We start from the raw sequence: 17,172 nt of genomic DNA, 5'->3' as shown, positions 1-17,172 counted from the left end.
GCAGTGATGGCAGATCTTTTTAGGTTTGTGGGCCAAAAGGGTGTGTGTGCATGTACTGGCACGTGCCAACACCCATTCTCTCCCCACACACACATGTGCACACACAGCCATGCTGCTCCCCGTGCATGTGCACAATCCCCCATCCCCACATATGTGCACAGGCCTCACTGAAGCCTGAAATGGTGAAAGAAAGGGCAAACCAGAAATTCAGAAAAACGGACTTCCAGTTTGCCCGTTGGGCTGTTTTTCGCACTCCAGAGGCTTCCAAGGAAGCACCTGAAGTGCAAAAATCAGCACAACGGCAAAATGGAAGTCCGTTTTTCTGATCTTCTGTTTTGCCTGTTGAGCAAAATGGCCCAGTTCAGCTGGAGTGAGGGGCGGTGGGTCTGTGGTTCCTCAGGGCCTCGGCATGAGGTTTCGAAACATGCATGTTCCTCATGTGCTTTGCGCTACTTGCAGAGTCCTGGAGAGCCTTTTGGTGTGCCTGACAACCACCCTTGTGATATTTGTCGCTTCGATGCTTCTTGGGGAATGCCGACCGCTATCTTCCGCTGACCACGGAGACAACAGTTCCTCCTTCAGCTTGCAGGTGAGTGGATAATGTTTCATTCTTCCTCCTCTTCTCCTTCTCCTCCTCTTCCTCTTCTTCTCTTCCTCCTCCTTCTCCTTTTCTTTCCCTTCACCTCCTCCTCCCCCCCTTCTCCTCCTCTGCCTCTTCTTTTTCTCCTCCTTACCCTTCCCCTTCTTCTTTCCCCTAACCTCCTCCTCCTCAGGGAGCTACGACCATCCAAATTCTGGGCACGTATCAAGGTTCCAGGTAGCATCCAAGCTAAATCAGAGTCCGGGTCAAAGTGCTCCTCAAAGTTCCAATTTATTGTTGGAGCCATCCTGGCACCTACACTGGGAAACCTGAATCTGAGTTTTCCACCCAGTTGAAAGTTCACATCCCTTGTCCCCCACCCCCACCCACAAACGTGTCACATTACCCACTCAGATTTTGCCCGCATGGCAAATCCTCCTGCTGCTCAAGTGGGTGGGCACAGGATGGCCTTGAACCACTCGAAAGAATGCTTTTGTGGCTGCATCTGTTCCCTCATGAAAATCACCCCTCCCAAATTCCCGTCAACATCAGGCCTTCTATAGATAGTGTAGCAAGCCGTTAATATTTTTTTTTACAATTTGTGATGTGCCTGTAAATTGTATTACAGTGCTAACAGTGCTTATTTTCTATTACACAAATTGTATTTACATAATATACATCAACGGATAACAAAGATCTTATTCTAGTGTATCTTTTTCTTTCTTTTCCTTTTGTGACTGATCCTCTGACATTTACTTTCCAAATTATCTAACATTTATTAACTTTCTATTTTTACTTTTTTCCATCGAATCGTAAAACCTACCCCAACATTTAGTATACTCTTGCTCATCTATATATATATATTTATTTTAGTTAAACTATCCCTTTCTACACCTTTTGTAATTTTTTCGATTATATCTTCTTCAATAGGCATATTTTCATTTTTCCAATATTGTGTGAGCAATATTCTCGCTGCTGTCGTTAAATGAAGGATTAGAAACAATTGATTTCACAGACTATACCTAATTAATTTATCACCAACTTCTGCACCGGCTTGACACCATGAATGGATGATGCAATGGTTATTAAGTGTGAAAAACAGTCACAAGTCAGGTTTTTCAGTGCTGTTATAACTTTGGTGCCTAAATGAATCATCATAAGTCGATGTACCTATACCTGTACTTCCACTTAGCGGGTAAACTTTGAAATTGAAACTAAGAGACGGAAACCTCAGAATGCTCCTGAGAGAAAGTCGCCATCTTGAAAAGTGGCAGCCATTCAGTGAGATAAATTTTTAGGGATGCTTGACATGATTTCGGAACCGGGGTTAAACACGGTGCTTGTTTCTGCCAAGGATTCTTCATCGGAGGCGGTGAATTCAAGCATCAAGACATTCTTCTGTCACAATAATACTTACAATGACATGGCAACCCTGTTCTTCAATCCTCAAGAGTCGGCCATCTTACAATTATTTCATCAGGAGGGTGAGTCCCTGATTCAGCTCTGCTCTTATTGGAGCTGCGAAGGCTATTTTCTCTGCTTTACACTTGCTTGCCTTCCTTGCTGGATTGGGCAGGGGGTCCAGATGTCCTGGTTAGAAATTTGAAGTCTTAATCCAAAATGAAATTCAGGGAGATGGGGCATCAGGCCGAAGCCATCGTTTTGAGTTAGAGGCTTTGGCCTGCCCCATGCTAGACTGTAGTATTCATTAGCACTGTGGGAAATGGTGGGAGGGGTGGTTGCATGAGAGGAAAGAATACTAGCCACAACAAATTCTTTCCAGAGATTCAAAGTCATCCTTCGTTTAGCACCTGCCCAGAAGTCAATGGGAACCAGAGCGGTCCATGTGATGAACTTGTGGGTGTGGGGACAGGGGATGAACTTTAAACAAAGTTATGCATATTGGGGCAAAGAATCCCAATTATAACTACCAACTGACAACCCAAGAAAAGGGATCTTGGGGTTTTGGTGGACAGCTCAATGAAGATGTCAACCCAGTACGCAGCAGCAGTAAAAACAAAGCAAATTCCATTCTTGGCATGATTAGGAAGGGAATATAAAATAGGTTGGCAAGTATTGTATTGCCTCTGTACAAATCGATGGTGAGACCACCTTTGGAGTTCTGTACAGTTCTGGTCATTGCACCTCAAGAAGGATATACAGTGTTCCCTCGCTTTTCGCGGGGGATGCGTTCCGAGACTGCCCGCGAAAGTTGAATTTCCGCGAAGTAGAGATGCGGAAGTAAATACACTATTTTTGGCTATGAACAGTATCACAAGCCTTCCCTTAACACTTTAAACCCCTAAATTGCAATTTTCCATTCCCTTAGCAACCATTCAGATTATTACTCACCATGTTTATTTATTAAAGTTTATTAAAAAAATATTTATTAAAGGCAGACAAAAGTTTGGCAATGACATATGATGTCATCGGGTGGGAAAACCGTGGTAAAGGGAAAAAAACCGCAAAGTATTTTTTAATTAATATTTTTGAAAAACCGTGGTACAGTGATCCCCCGCTCGTTGCGAGGGTTCCGTTCCAGGACCCCCCGCAACGAGCGGGTTTTCGTGAAGTAGCGCTGCGGAAGTAAAAACACCATCTGCGCATGTGCAGATGGTGTTTTTACTCCCGCAGCGCTAGCGAGGAGCCGAAGATTGGGGGCGGGGCGGCTGTTTTAAAACGTCGCCGCCGACATGGGGGGCTCGCTAGCACCCCCCCGAACCCCCAACCCGGGTTTGGGGGGGTGCTAGTAAGCCCCCCATGTCGGCGGGGATGTTTTAAAACAGCCGCGCCGCCCCCAATCTTCGGCTCCTCGCTAGCGGGCAGGCAGGCTGCGGACAAGCCGTTCGCTGGCGCTGGCTCTTGCCGCTTTCGAGCTGAGTCCTGGAGCGAATTCGCTTCAGGACTCAGCTCGAAAGCGGCGAGAGCCAGCGCCAGCGAACGGCTTGTCCGCGCTCGCTCTCGCCGCTTTCGAGCTGAGTCCTGGAGCGAATTCGCTTCAGGACTCAGCTCGAAAGCGGCGAGAGCCAGCGCCAGCGAACGGCTTGTCCGCGCTCGCTCTCGCCGCTTTCCAGCTGAGTCCTGGAGCGAATTCGCTTCAGGACTCAGCTCGAAAGCGGCGAGAATGAACGGCGTGGGCGGGCGAAGGGCTGGTGGCAGCGAGGAGTTTGCGTGGGCGGTGGGGAAACTCCTTGCTGATGCCCGCCGCTCGCCCTCCCGCCAGCAAGAGGGGGAAGACCCAGGGAAGCCGCCCAGCAGCTGATCTGCCGGGCGCCATCTACGCATGCGTGCCCATAGAAAAAAAAGGCACGCATGCGTAGATGGTGTTTTGACTTCCGGGTTGAAAAATCGCAAATTACCCTGTTCGCAATGGTCGGGGACGCAATAACCGGGGGATCACTGTATAGACGTTCCGCGAAGTTCGAACCCGCGAAAATCGAGGGAACACTGTAATGGAACTGGATAAGGTGCAAAAAAGGGCAACAAGAATGATCAAGGAAATGGAGCACCTCCCTTATGATACCAGGTTGCAATGCCTTGGTCTCTTCAGCCTTGAAAGACGGCATTTAAGGGGTGACTTGATCGAAGTGTATAAAATCATGCATGGGATAGAAAAGGTGGATAGAGAAAAATTCTGTTCTCTATCACACAATACTAGGATGAGGGGTCTCTTCCTAAACTCATAGGTAAGAATGTGAGGACAAATAAAGGGAAATATTTATTCACCTAGAACAAAGATAGGCAACGTTGGTTCTTCTATGACTTGTGATCTTCAACTCCCTGAATACCTAAACCAATCATGCTAGCTCAGGAATTCTGGGAATTAAAGTCCACATGTCATAGAAGAGCCAACTTTGCCTGCCCCTGACCTAGAGTATTATTGGTTTATGGAATTCACTTCCAGAAGAGGTCATGGATAGCTTCAAGGCAGGATTAAACAGATTCATGGATGCCAAGTGTATCATAGATGGTTATTGAAACAGATATCCAAGTGCTGCCTCTATGTTGGTTGAGGCAGGCAGGATTCCCTTGGGTATCATTTGTTGGGGGTCAAGGGAAAGGGTTTTGCCTTCTCTTTCTGCTCAAGATCCCCATGGACAATTGGTGGGCCACTGTGTGACACAGAATGCTGGACTCGGTGGGCTTTGGCCTGATTCAGCATGGCTCTTCTTATATTCTTAAACTGGGTGGAGAACTGTAGGGGAAGTTAGATTCGGATTCCTACAGTTCGTGCCAACATGACTGTATTAATAAATTGGAACTTGGAAGAAGACCAAGCCTTGGACTCTGATTTATTTCTTGGATGTTAATTGGAACAGTGACATTGACTTCCCCTACAGTTCTCCACCCAGTTTAAAGTTCCTCCCCTATCCTTAAACCCACAAGTCCATCACTCTGGTTCTCTCAACGTCCACAATCCTCCCATTAACTTCCGGGCATGGTCTTGGAATTCATGGCTTGAGGGATCCAAATAGCATCCAAAATTAAATCAGAGTCTGAGCCACAGCGTCCCTCAAAGTTCCAGTTTATTAGCAGAGCCATGTTCGCACATCTGGGAGAAACCCGAATCTTAATTCCCTGGGGGTTCTCCACTCAGTTGAAAGTTCAAGCCCTTGTCCCCATACCCCCAACTCCATCACATTGACCAATCTTCAACTGCCAACTTGGCAGATCCACCCATATCCTTCCGTGCAAGCGCAGGAGTGTGAAGGCAAAGGATGACCTTGACTATCTAGAAAGAATTTGTTATGGCTGCCCTCATACAGTTCCCCTTCCCAGATTCCCACAGTAAAAAAATGCACATTAACAGACTAAAGCGTGGCAGACCAAAGACCCCAACTAAAATAGCTTCGGCCTGCATGTGCATTTTTAAAGAAATTTGGGAGTAAATAAATTCTCCAAGATGGCCAACCGCTTCCAGGCAGTTCACACACTTGGAGCATCTAAAATTCTCACATTTGGAAAAGGATGTGAAAGCACAGGGAATTAGGCAGGTCATAAGTCCTCCTTCCCTCCCTCCGTGGGACTTGGCTAGCAGTTAAATTTATCCTGCCTTGATTTCTCTTTTTAATCAGTGCCACCGTAAGTAATTTTGCTAGCCTAAACTGCTTGTAAGCTGATCGGTCGATTGATTTATACATACCTACTGCCTGGTGTGCCAGTTGCAGCCCTATTTGGACAGGGAGTCTCTACTCACAGTCACTCATGTCCTTATCACCTCGAGGTTCAATTACTACAATGTTCTCTACCTGGGGCTACCTCTAAAGAGTGTTCTGAGACTGCAGGTAGTACAGAACGCGGCCTCTGTTATTACCCAATGAACTCTCTTCATTGCGCTGATTCACCCCCCACCCACCCCTGGGCAGCCCCAAACTGACTGACACAGCCTCATCTTCAGGCAGATATGAAAAGATAGGAGGGTTGGGGTTGGACGAGCTAGGTGTTCCAGAAAGCAGGAACCACAGCAGAGAGAGGTCCTTCTGGGCCCAGCCAGCTGGAATAATCGGGCTGGCAGGACTCCTAGCAGGCCTCTTGGTGGTACGTTCCAATCCCAGTGGAACGTGTGTGGTGCAGTGTGGTCTGGCAGACAGAGAATTGGAGATGTTGCCCGGAAATCAGCAATGTTATCGGAGGCCACCGAGGAGTGACCAGCGAAGGCCAGGGATCCTATGGGAGCCAAGAGACTGTTGGTGGAACTGGGGGACTGAGAAGAGACCTGGGAGACATCATAGAGCTAAAAAAAGGGGTGATTAACGTCAAGAAGAGACCCTTCCTTTTAACCAGGCTGAGACATTCCCTTGGGACCTTGAACATAGTTATAATCCAGAACTTCCAATTAAGAACTAATTAAGAATTTAACACTACTTTGCTGCTGACTAATTTCCTATATTTTTTATATATATATATTTATATTTTTAAAATTTTAGATAAATTTTAGATATTTTTTCTGTATTTTGTGTTTTAATAATCAATTTAATATATTTTTAATTAAATTATTGGGGGGCTTTAATTAATGAATAATTGGGGTGGGTTTGGGAACATATATGGAATGAATGATTGGTACGGATGGGATGGATGGACGGGGGGGGGGAATATTGCATGGATGAGGTGAATGGAAATCATATGACTGATATAATTGGCCTACCTGACGCTGGAGAGGCAGGAGGGGAGGGGCATCTGTCTCTGGGGTGGAAGAGGGTCAGAATATCCCGGTGTTGCTGGGGAGAGGCAGATATGGCGGGAGCCACGGAGCTAGCCGTTCCAGGGGAACGAGGGATCGTTGCTTAATAACAATCCCTTGTTCTGGCTCCGTGACTTCAACCCTGGGCACTGGTGATGAGTGTAATTCTGGCCCTGGGCTCAGGTTGCTGCTACTCAATGCCAGATCGGTGGTAAATAAAGCTCTCCTCATCCGGGATTTGATCCTGGATGAGGAGGCCGACCTGGCATGTGTAACTGAAACCTGGCTGGGCCCAGAGGGAGGAGTTCCTCTCTCTGAAATTTGTCCAGCCGGGTTTCAGATATGGCATCAACCTCGACCCCAGGGAAGGGGGGGAGGAGTGGCTATTATAGCCAGGGAGAGCCTGTGCCTACGTAGACTCGTTGCTCCAGAGATTGCGGGTTGCAAGTCCCTCCTGGTGAAGTTGGACTTAGGGGTTCAGGTGGGCTTGTTTCTCACGTACCTGCCTCCTAGCTGCATGGCACAAGCCCTGCCTGTGCGACTCGAGGAGGTAGCCGGGCTGGCGGTGGGGTTCCCCAGACTTATTGTCTTGGGGGACCTCAACCTGCCGTCGCTCGGCAAATCCTCTGGACTGGCACAGGAGTTCATGGCCACCATGGCAGCCATGGACCTGACCCAAGTAGTACAGAGTCCGACTCACGAGGGGGGGCACGCCCCCGACATGGTATTCCTCTCTGAGCAACTTAGTAATGGTCTGAGACTAAGGGGCTTAGAAGTGTTGCCTTTGTCATGGTCAGACCATTTTCTGCTGCAGCATGACTTCCTGGCTCCAATCCTCCCCCGCAGGGAGGCGGAACTGATTAAGTTGTTCCACCCCAGGCGCCTGATGGATCCAGAAGGTTTTCAGAAGGCGCTTGGGGTTCTTCCAGATACACTCGTCCACAGTTCGGCAGAGTCTCTGGCTGAGGCCTGGAACAAGGCAGCAGCGGAGGCCCTTGACCGAATTGTGCCGCTGCGACCTCTCTGTGGCGCTAGACCCTGTAGAGCTCCATGGTTCAATGAGGAGCTCCGGGAGTTGAAATGCCAGAAGAGACGTCTAGAGAAGCGATGGAGTAAGTCCGAATCCGATCAAACACTTGAAAGAGCTCATATTAAGACTTACAAAGTGGCGCTCAAGGCGGCAAGATGCGCATATCATGCCGCCTTCATTGCATCAGCGGAATCCCGCCCAGCCGCTCTGTTTAGGGTAACCCGCTCCCTTCTTAACCAGGGGGGAGTTGGGGAGCCCTTACAGAGTAGTGCCGAGGATTTTAACACGTTTTTCGCTAATAAAATCGCTCGGATCTGAGCAGACCTCGACTCCAATTGTAAAACAGAGTCGACTGACAACGAGTCAGTCAAGGTGACTTGGGCTAAACATCTTTGTCCATCTGTCTGGGGGGAGTTTGACTTGGTGACACCTGATGAAGTGGACAAGGCCATTGTAGCTGTGAGTTCCGCCACCTGTCTACTGGATCCGTGTCCCTCTTGGTTGGCTTCGGCCAGTCGAGAGGTGACACGGAGTTGGGTCCAGGAGATGTCAACGCCTCCTTGGGGAGGGGGTCCTTTCCGGCTCCTTATAAGGAGGCACTTGTGCGCCCCCTCCTCAAGAAGCCTTCCCTGGACCCAGCCGTGCTTAATAACTACCATCCAGTCTCCAACCTTCCCTTTATGGGGAAGGTTCTTGAGAAGGTGGTGGCGCTTCAACTCCAGCGGTCCTTGGAAGAAGCCGATTATCTAGTTCCTCAACAGTCTGGATTCAGGCCCAGCTACAGCACGGAAACTGCTTTGGTCACGTTGATGGATGATCTCTGGCGGGCCCGGGACAGGGGCTTGTCCTCTCTCCTGGTGCTTCTTGACCTCTCAGCGGCTTTCGATACCACCGACCATGGTATCCTTCTGCGCCGGCTGGAGGGGTTGGGAGTGGGAGGCACTGTTCTTCAGTGGTTTTCCTCCTACCTCTCCGGTCGGTCGCAGTCGGTGTTAGTGGGGGGTCAGAGGTCGACCTCTAGGTCTCTCCCTTGTGGGGTGCCTCAGGGGTCGGTCCTCTCCCCCCTGTTATTTAATATCTACATGAAACCGCTGGGTGAGATCATCCAAGGGCATGGGGTGAAGTATCATCAATATGCCGATGATACTCAGTTATACATCTCCACCCCATGTCCAGTCAATGAAGCAGTGGAAGTGATGTGCCGGTGCCTGGAGGCTGTTGGGGCCTGGATGGGTGTCAACAAACTCAAACTCAACCCAGACAAGACGGAGTGGCTGTGAGTCCTGCCTCCCAAGGACAATTCCATCTGTCCGTCCATTACCCTGGGGGGGAGAATCACTGACCCCCTCAGAGAGGGTTCGCAACTTGGCCTTCCTCCTCGATCCACAGTTCACATTAGAGAAACACCTTTCAGCTGTGGCGAGGGGGGGCGTTCACCCAGGTTCGCCTGGTGCACCAGTTGCGACCCTATTTGGACCGGGAGTCACTGCTCACAGTCACTCATGCCCTCATCACCTCGAGGCTCGACTACTGTAACGCTCTCTACATGGGGCTACCTTTGAAAAGTGTTCGGAAACTTCAGATCGTGCAGAATGCAGCTGCGAGAGCAATCATGGGCTTTCCCAAATATGCCCATGTCACACCAACACTCCGCAGTCTGCATTGGTTGCCGATCAGTTTCCGGTTACAATTCAAAGTGTTGGTTATGACCTATAAAGCCCTTCATGGCACTGGACCAGATTACCTCAGGGACCGCCTTCTGCTGCACAAATCTCAGCGACCAGTTAGGTCCCACAGAGTGGGTCTTCTCCGGGTCCCGTCAACGAAACAATGTCGCTTGGCGGGACCCAGAGGAAGAGCCTTCTCTGTGGCGGCCCCAACCCTCTGGAACCAACTCCCCCCAGAGATTAGAATTGCCCCCACCCTCCTTGCCTTTCATAAGTTGCTTAAAACCCACCTCTGCCGCCAGGCATGGGGGAACTGAGATACACTTTCCCCCTAGGCCTTTACAATTTTAGGCATGGTATGTCTGTATGTATGATTGGTTTTTATATAATGGGTTTTTAACTGTTTTTAGTATTGGATTTTGTTATATACTGTTTTACTGCTGTTGTTAGCCGCCCCGACTCTGCGGAGAGGGGCGGCATACAAATCCAATTTAATAATAATAATAATAATAATAATAATAATAATAATAATAATAATAATAATGGGCTGCTGCCGCCACAGGAGGGGGGGGACACACATTGGGGGTAGTAAGTTTATACACTATTGAATATTTAATAGTTTTTATTGTCCTTCCTTCTTTAGTACCTTAGTATGATCCTTAATTACTTATTAAAATAGGAAACAATTAAATAGTATGTTTTTGCCCATAAACACTTTAATCATTTTGGTCATTATTTAGAACTGAACTTTTATAGCAATTAAAGAATATTGAGTTACTTGCCTAATCTGTTACCATACTGAACCTTGTGGGTTCAGTACAAAACCTTAAAACGTTACTGTGCTCCTAAACAACTGTCTATCATTTGTCCTTTTTGTGGCTCTTCAAATAATCTGACTGAAAAAGAGTCCAAGCACCTATTTGAAAACTTATCTTGGTCGGTAAGCCACTCCCACCCAGTCACATAATCTTTAAGCCACCTCCCAGATTATGTGATTGTCAAGCCACTCCCACCTGGTCACATGGCAGGCAAGCCACTCCAGTCACGTGACTATCAAGCCACACCCACAAATAAGCCACGTCCGCAGTGTGGTAATAAGAAATTTGGCAGCCCATCACTTGGTGAGATGGTTCCTCCAAGCCTAGGAGGTGCTGGCTGGGCTGGGCTTTTGCCTTCTCCGACTGCTGTTCAACCCCCTTTCCTGTTTCTCTTCCTGTTTTCCAGGTACTTTCAGCCCTGTCACCCTCTCTCTCTTTTTTCTCCTCTACTTCTTGCTCTCCTGCTGGACTTACGGGATTTCTGTGCCGAGCGGTCTTTTTGTCCCGTCGCTGCTCTGCGGGGCCTCTTACGGACGCCTGGTGGCCAACCTCCTGGAAAGGTGCCCTATTCGGCTTTCGTGGGTTTGCTTTCCCCCTGGGTGGAGCCTTAGCCCTCGCTCCCCCCTTTGGCTCTGAGGAGGCCCTCATAACACTCCTCCTCCCTCCCTCCCTCCCTCTCTCTCAGCTACATTGGCCTGGATCACGTCTACTCTGGCACCTTTGCGTTGATCGGAGCGGCTGCCTTCCTGGGCGGGGTAGTCCGCATGACCATCAGCCTCACTGTAATCCTGATAGAGTCCACCAACGAGATCACGTACGGGCTGCCCATCATGATTACCCTGATGGTGAGTCTGGATCCTGAAAAGTCCTCCCGGATGATGGGGATGGTAACAGGCCATCATCATCAAAGTATATCTGTGTTTTCCCCAAAATAAGACCTTGGCTTATATTTTTGTGTGTGTGTGTGTGTGTGTGTGCTGATAATGAAAATGAAGGGAGACTAGTACAGATCAATTTCAAGCTATTTAGCTCTCATCAACTACCTATACCCTTACCGGGATTTTAACCTGGGCAGCCTGCCTATAAGGCAGTAACTTTAACCTCTAAGCCACAGGCTCTCCTCCTTGTATCAGTTTGTACCAGAGAATATATGTGTGTGTTTTCGTAGATTTTCACGGGTACAGGTATGAAGGTCATGGCATATTCAGGTTTCTTCCCGTGTAAGTTTCAGAGATTTCTGGCAATGTTTCAACGAGGTCCCACTCGTCATCTTCAGGCTAGTGCTTTTGTCCTTGTGCTAGGGCGAACAGGCGAAAAGCACCAACCTGAAGATATATTCTGTCGAATCACCCTGGTATTCCCAAATATGGGAGGGAGCATACTGCTTCCTTTTTGCGTCCAGGGGCCATCCAGGCAGTTTTATTTGCTATAGCCGACAAACTATATTCTATATATGAAACATATTTTTGCTTATAATGAAAAGTATAGACTAGTATAGATCTATTTCAAGCTATTTAGCTCTCGTCAGCTAGCCATACCATTACTGGGATTTGAACCTGGCAGCCTGACTATAAGGCAGTAGCTCTAACCCCTAAGTCACAGGCTCTCCTCCTTGCACCACTATAGCCAACAGAATATTTCCTTTATGTGTAGCATATTTTTGCTGATAATGAAAATGAAGGGAGAATACTATAGATCTATATTTATCTCCCTTCATTTTCAATATACACTGCTCAAAAAAAATAAAGGGAACACTTAAACAACACAAAATAATTCCAAGTAAATCAAACTTCTGCGAAATCAAACTGTCCACTTAGGAAGTAACACAGATTGACAATCAATTTCACATGATGTTGTGTGTGTTCAACATTGTACAGAACAAGGTATTCAATGAGAATATTTCATTCATTCAGTGCTAGGATGTATTATTTGAGTTTTCCCTTTATTTTTTTGAGCAGTATATATATATTGACACCAAAAAAAGGCACAGGTCTTATTTTTAGGGGGGGAATGTCATCCACTGACTCACCACACTTGTGTGTGCGTCAGTCCTGGCTTCCTTTTTGCTGTCAGTGGCCTTCAGGAATTTTTTCTGTAGCCAGCAAGGCTTTCCTGAAGGCCTCTGCAGCCGATAACAGAACTCCAGATTGATCCAGAGCTCTATTAACAGCTGCAGAGACTTTCAAGAAAGCCTGGCTGGCTGCACAAGAAATGGGCTAAGGCAAGGCAGGTGTTGGGGTGTGCAAGGCCTGGCTAGCTCTGTTCCAAAAGTAAGTAGTAGGGCAGCTCCACACAGCCCCCATCCCCACGCTAGCTTAATTTTTACCCATGCACCCTGTAGTGGACGGGGACTTAATTAGAATTTATTTGGGGGGTAGGGATTATATTTGGCATACATCAGTGGTGGGTTGCTACTGATTCTTAGAACTGGTAGTGGCGGCAGTGGGAGGCTCTGCCTACTCACCTTGGTGCATGTGCAGAAATAGCACATGAGCACCAACACAAAATGGTAGCAAACTAATTCAGAATACACTACTGGCACACATGTACAAATCAAGCTAGGTTTTACCGTATTTTTCAGAGTATAAGATGCACCGGAGTATAAGACACACCTTAGTTTTGGGGGAGGAAAATAAGGGAAAAGAATCTGCTTACCAGATATTCATCTGGCTAGCATCCTCAGTCTGGTCTCTTCAGCACATCATTTTATCGGCTGACTGGGACTGAAAAAAAACCCTTTTTCAGAGGGAATAGCAATGAAAAGAAGCCTGCAAAGACTTAGGGCTGGAAAAAAATTTCAGAGTAGCAATGAAAAAATCTTGCAAGCCCAGAAAATCGTTAGTACCTCGTTGGGGGCGGGGGGGGGGGGGAGCTTCGAAAAAACTACATTCAGAGTATAAAACACACCAAAATTTTCAACCTCTTTTAGGAGGGGGACAAGGTGCCTCTTATACTTTGAAAAATATAATACTTTCGGGGTAGGTCATATTTTTGGGAAAACACAGTATTTTGGTCCTGGGAGCTGTGTGTTCAAATACCTGAAAAGGTCAAATCAGGGCAACTGGACCGTAAGTTGATTTAAAACGGAGATGTTTCGTTCCTCATCCAAATCTTTTTTCCATCCAAATGAGACTTTGGGTAGGCAGAGAATCATTGGGAAGAACCGACTCTTGCCTTGTTTGCAGGTGGCCAAGTGGACAGGTGACCTCTTCAACAAAGGGATCTACGACATCTACGTGGCCTTACGTGGAGTCCCCCTGCTGGAGTGGGAAGTCAAAGCAGAGATGGACAAGTAATGTCGGCCGATCTTAAGGCTGGGAACCTCTACCAGCTTAGTCTTAAGTTGTCTGGCTATTTCCCAAGCTTGCTCTCTCTTTTTTTTTAAATTAAAGGGTTTTTTAAAAAAAAAAATCCTCCACATTGAAATCATACACAACTCCACATATACCAGTGATGGCAAACATTTTTTCCCATTGGTGCAGAAAGTGTTCACACTCGTGCTATCGCACATGTACCAGTGCCCACCCATAATTCAATGCCTGTGGAGGGTGAAAACAGCCTCCTTCTCCCCCTGGAGCCAAGAAATGGCCTGTTTCCCAACTTCTGGTAGGCCCGGTAGGCCCGTTTCCCAACTTCTGGTGGGCCCTGTAGGCCTGTTTTTCTCCCCAGGTAAAAAAGGTGGCACTCAGAGCCATATCTGCTGGCATGCGAGACGTTGCCCTAGCTCAACTCCAATGTGTATGTGTGTGCCGGCCAGCTGATTTTTGGCTCGCACAGAGGCCCTGGGAGGGCATTTTCAGCTTCCAGAGAGTCTCCTGGGAGAGGGGGAAAACATTTTTACCCTCCTCAGGCTCCAAAGTAGCCTCTGTAGCCTGGGGAGGGTGAAAAATGGGCCTACCGGGCCCACCAGAGATTGGGAAATGGGCTGTTCCAGGCCTCCAGAGGGCCTCTGATGGGGCAGGGGAGGCCATTTTCGCTGTCCCAAAGCAATGAATTATGGGTGTGGACACTCGTGCATGCGCAACAGCACACAGCCATGCGCTTTTGGCACCCAAGGAAAAAAAGGTTCACCATCATTGCTGTAGAGGCTTCCCTGGAGCCTGGAGAGGGCAAAAATGTCCTTCTCCATTCCTCCGGAGGCCCTCTGTAAGCTGAAAACGCCCTTCCATAGCCTCCGTGTGAGCCAAAAATCAACTGGCTGGCATGCACGTGCACATTGGAGCTGAGCTAGGGCAACAGCTTGTGTGCCAGCAGATATGGTTCCACCTGCCACCACTCGTGCCATTGGTTCACCATCACTGACATATATTCTCAATACAAATAATTAAACATATATTGTCTCTTAAATGCAATAACTTAAATTGCATTCCAGTTTTTCTTTTTATTGTTCAGTCTGTATCAATCTTTCCTCTCCCCACTCTCTTCTTTCTATCTCAGGTGGCTATTCCACCTCTCCTACCTACTTTCTTACACCTTCTCTCCCCTTTTCTACTACCCTCTCCTCCTCCTTCCTTCTCTACCTCCCCTTCTCCTCTCTCTCCTTTCTCACCTTCTTTTCTACTTCCTCTTACGCCCTCTAAATTCTTATTCTATCTCTATTACAGTGGTTAATTCTATCTCTATTACATGACAGACTGAAAGGCTTCTGGCGGACCCTAGGGGAAGAGCTTTCTCTGTGGGGGGCCCCAGCTCTGTGAATGAGCTCCCTCCAGAGATTCGCACTGCTCCCACTCTCCCAGTCTTCCAGAAGATGCTTAAAATACACTTATGCCTGGCAGGCCTGGGCTGTTGAGCTTCAACACACTGCTCCAGCTATAGTATTGAGTGGAGAGTGCATGTATGGTTTGAATGTTTGGATGAGTCCGGTTGGAAAAGGGTTTTTTTTTTAAATGTTTTATTGGGATTAATTTTTAATTTAGTTTAGACCTCACCTACAAAAAGATATTGATAAAATTGAATGAGTCCAAAGACAGGCTAAAAATGGTGGAAGGTCTTAAGCATAAAACTTATCAGGAAAGACTTCATGTACTCAATCTGTATAGTCTGAAGGATAGGAGGGAAAGGGGGGGACATGATTGAAACATTTAAATATGTTAAAGGGTTAAATAAGGTTCAGGAGGGAAGTGTTTTTAATAGGAAAGTGAACACAAGAACAAGGGGGCACAATCTGAGGTTAGTTAGGGGAAAGATCAGAAGCAACGTGAGAAAATATTATTTTACTGAAAGAGTAGTAGATGCTTGGAACAAACTTCCAGCAGACGTGGTTGGTCAATCCACAGTAACTGAATTTGAACATGCCTGGGATAAACATAGATCCATCCTAAGATAAAATTCATGAAATAGTATAAGGTACTAGATGGACCAGGAGGTCTTTTTCTGCCGTCAATCTTCTATGTTTCTATGTTTAAAACGTTTGATTTCTAATGCACTTTTATGTACTATTTGTGTTTTATTTATGTTGTAAGCAGCCCTGAGTCCTTGGAGAAGGGCAGCCTAGAAATCGAACAAACAAATACCGTATATACTCGAGTATAAGCCGAGTTTTTCAGCCCCAAAAATGGGCTGAAAAACCCGACCTCGACTTATACTTGGGTCACCACAAGAGGGCGCCGAATCACCACAAGAGGGCGCCCCGCCAGCAAGCTAAAGGGGGGGGACGGGGACGGCATGAACTCTCTCCAGGCTTTAGAAGCCTCCAGCCGGAGAGAGAAGCAGATGTGTTACAGAGATCCACTTGGTACAGCAGCAGGGGAAGGAGGAGGAGAACAGCTCTTTCCTTTCTTCCTCCCCCCCCCCCCCCGGCTGTGGGCTATTCTGGCTCTCCTCCTCATTTCCCTGCTGCTGTCCCAAGTGGATCTCTTTAGCAAATCTGCTTCCCTGCACAACACATGGGGCAATAAAGGGAGACGGAGGAGGAGAGAGTCAGCAAGCTAAAGGGGGGGGGATGGTATGAACTCTCCCCAGGCTTCTAAAAACTCAAGTTTAAAGACCCATGGGTTAGGGTTAAAAATGCAAGAGTCTTCAAACCTGGAAAGATTAAGGCTTGTGGACTTCAACTCCTACTCCTGAAGTAGCATGGCTGGTGCAGGAATTCTGGGAGTTGAAGTCCACTAGTGTTAAAACTGTCAAGTTCAAAGACCCCTGGGTTAGGTTTGGAAATAGGTTTTAGCTTGGTTGCTGATTGAGCTACTTTTTTTACTTTTTAATTTATTGTTATTACTAGATTGCTTTTGTTTACCCTCTTTTAAATTTACAGAGCTAATTTACTGGTTTTCTTTAAAATAAATATTCTAAAACATTTAATCTACTGATGTCTCAATTAATGTAATTTTATTGGTTTCCATTTTTATAAGTTACCAGTAGCCACTGCATTTTCTAACCTCGGCTTATACTCGGGTCAATAAGTTTTCCCAGTTTTTGTGGCAAAAACTGGTGCCTCGGGTCGGCTTATACTCAAGTATATACGGTAAATAACTTTTTACCCTTTATGGTTCTTAATTCGTAAATAAATAAATAAATAAATAAATAAATAAATAAATAAATAAATACATAAATAAATAAATAAATAACTTTTTACCCTTTATGGTTCTTAATTCGTAATTTCACATTCATGAATATTTCATATTCGTATTCTCGCTCGCTCTTTGATTCATCCGAACGTTTCCTGTCGCCCAAAGGCTCAGAGCGAGCGACATCATGGAGCCCAACCTGATGTATGTCTACCCGCACACCCGGATCCAGTCCCTGGTCAGCATTCTCCGCACCACGGTCCATCATGCCTTCCCGGTGGTGACTGAGAATCGGGCCTACGAGAAAGAATTTATGAAGTGGGACCAGCTTATCAGCAACAATATTAAATTCAAGGTGAGTTTTTGATTGGTGGGTCCCTTGTTCCC

The 17,172-nt window shown here is 46.9% G+C and overlaps 1 protein-coding gene across 3 annotated transcripts in view; it reads left to right on the top strand.

The window, feature by feature from the left end:
• The window catches only part of CLCN6 (chloride voltage-gated channel 6), a 164,519-nt gene that overhangs the window by 37,602 nt on the left and 109,745 nt on the right, over positions 1 to 17,172 (top strand). For all 3 annotated transcript variants that reach the window (XM_070759492.1, XM_070759493.1, XM_070759491.1), the window contains exons 13-18: positions 460 to 589; positions 1,935 to 2,064; positions 10,683 to 10,836; positions 10,962 to 11,121; positions 13,462 to 13,568; positions 16,954 to 17,140. In XM_070759492.1, the coding sequence (XP_070615593.1) occupies positions 460 to 589; positions 1,935 to 2,064; positions 10,683 to 10,836; positions 10,962 to 11,121; positions 13,462 to 13,568; positions 16,954 to 17,140 (868 nt within the window). The remainder of the gene's footprint in view (positions 1 to 459; positions 590 to 1,934; positions 2,065 to 10,682; positions 10,837 to 10,961; positions 11,122 to 13,461; positions 13,569 to 16,953; positions 17,141 to 17,172) is intronic.

The sequence above is a fragment of the Erythrolamprus reginae genome, chromosome 8 (assembly GCF_031021105.1).
Source record: "Erythrolamprus reginae isolate rEryReg1 chromosome 8, rEryReg1.hap1, whole genome shotgun sequence".
Taxonomy (NCBI): domain Eukaryota; kingdom Metazoa; phylum Chordata; class Lepidosauria; order Squamata; family Dipsadidae; genus Erythrolamprus; species Erythrolamprus reginae.
Note: the sequence above shows the minus strand (reverse complement) of the source record. Positions and strands in the feature narration are given on the sequence as shown.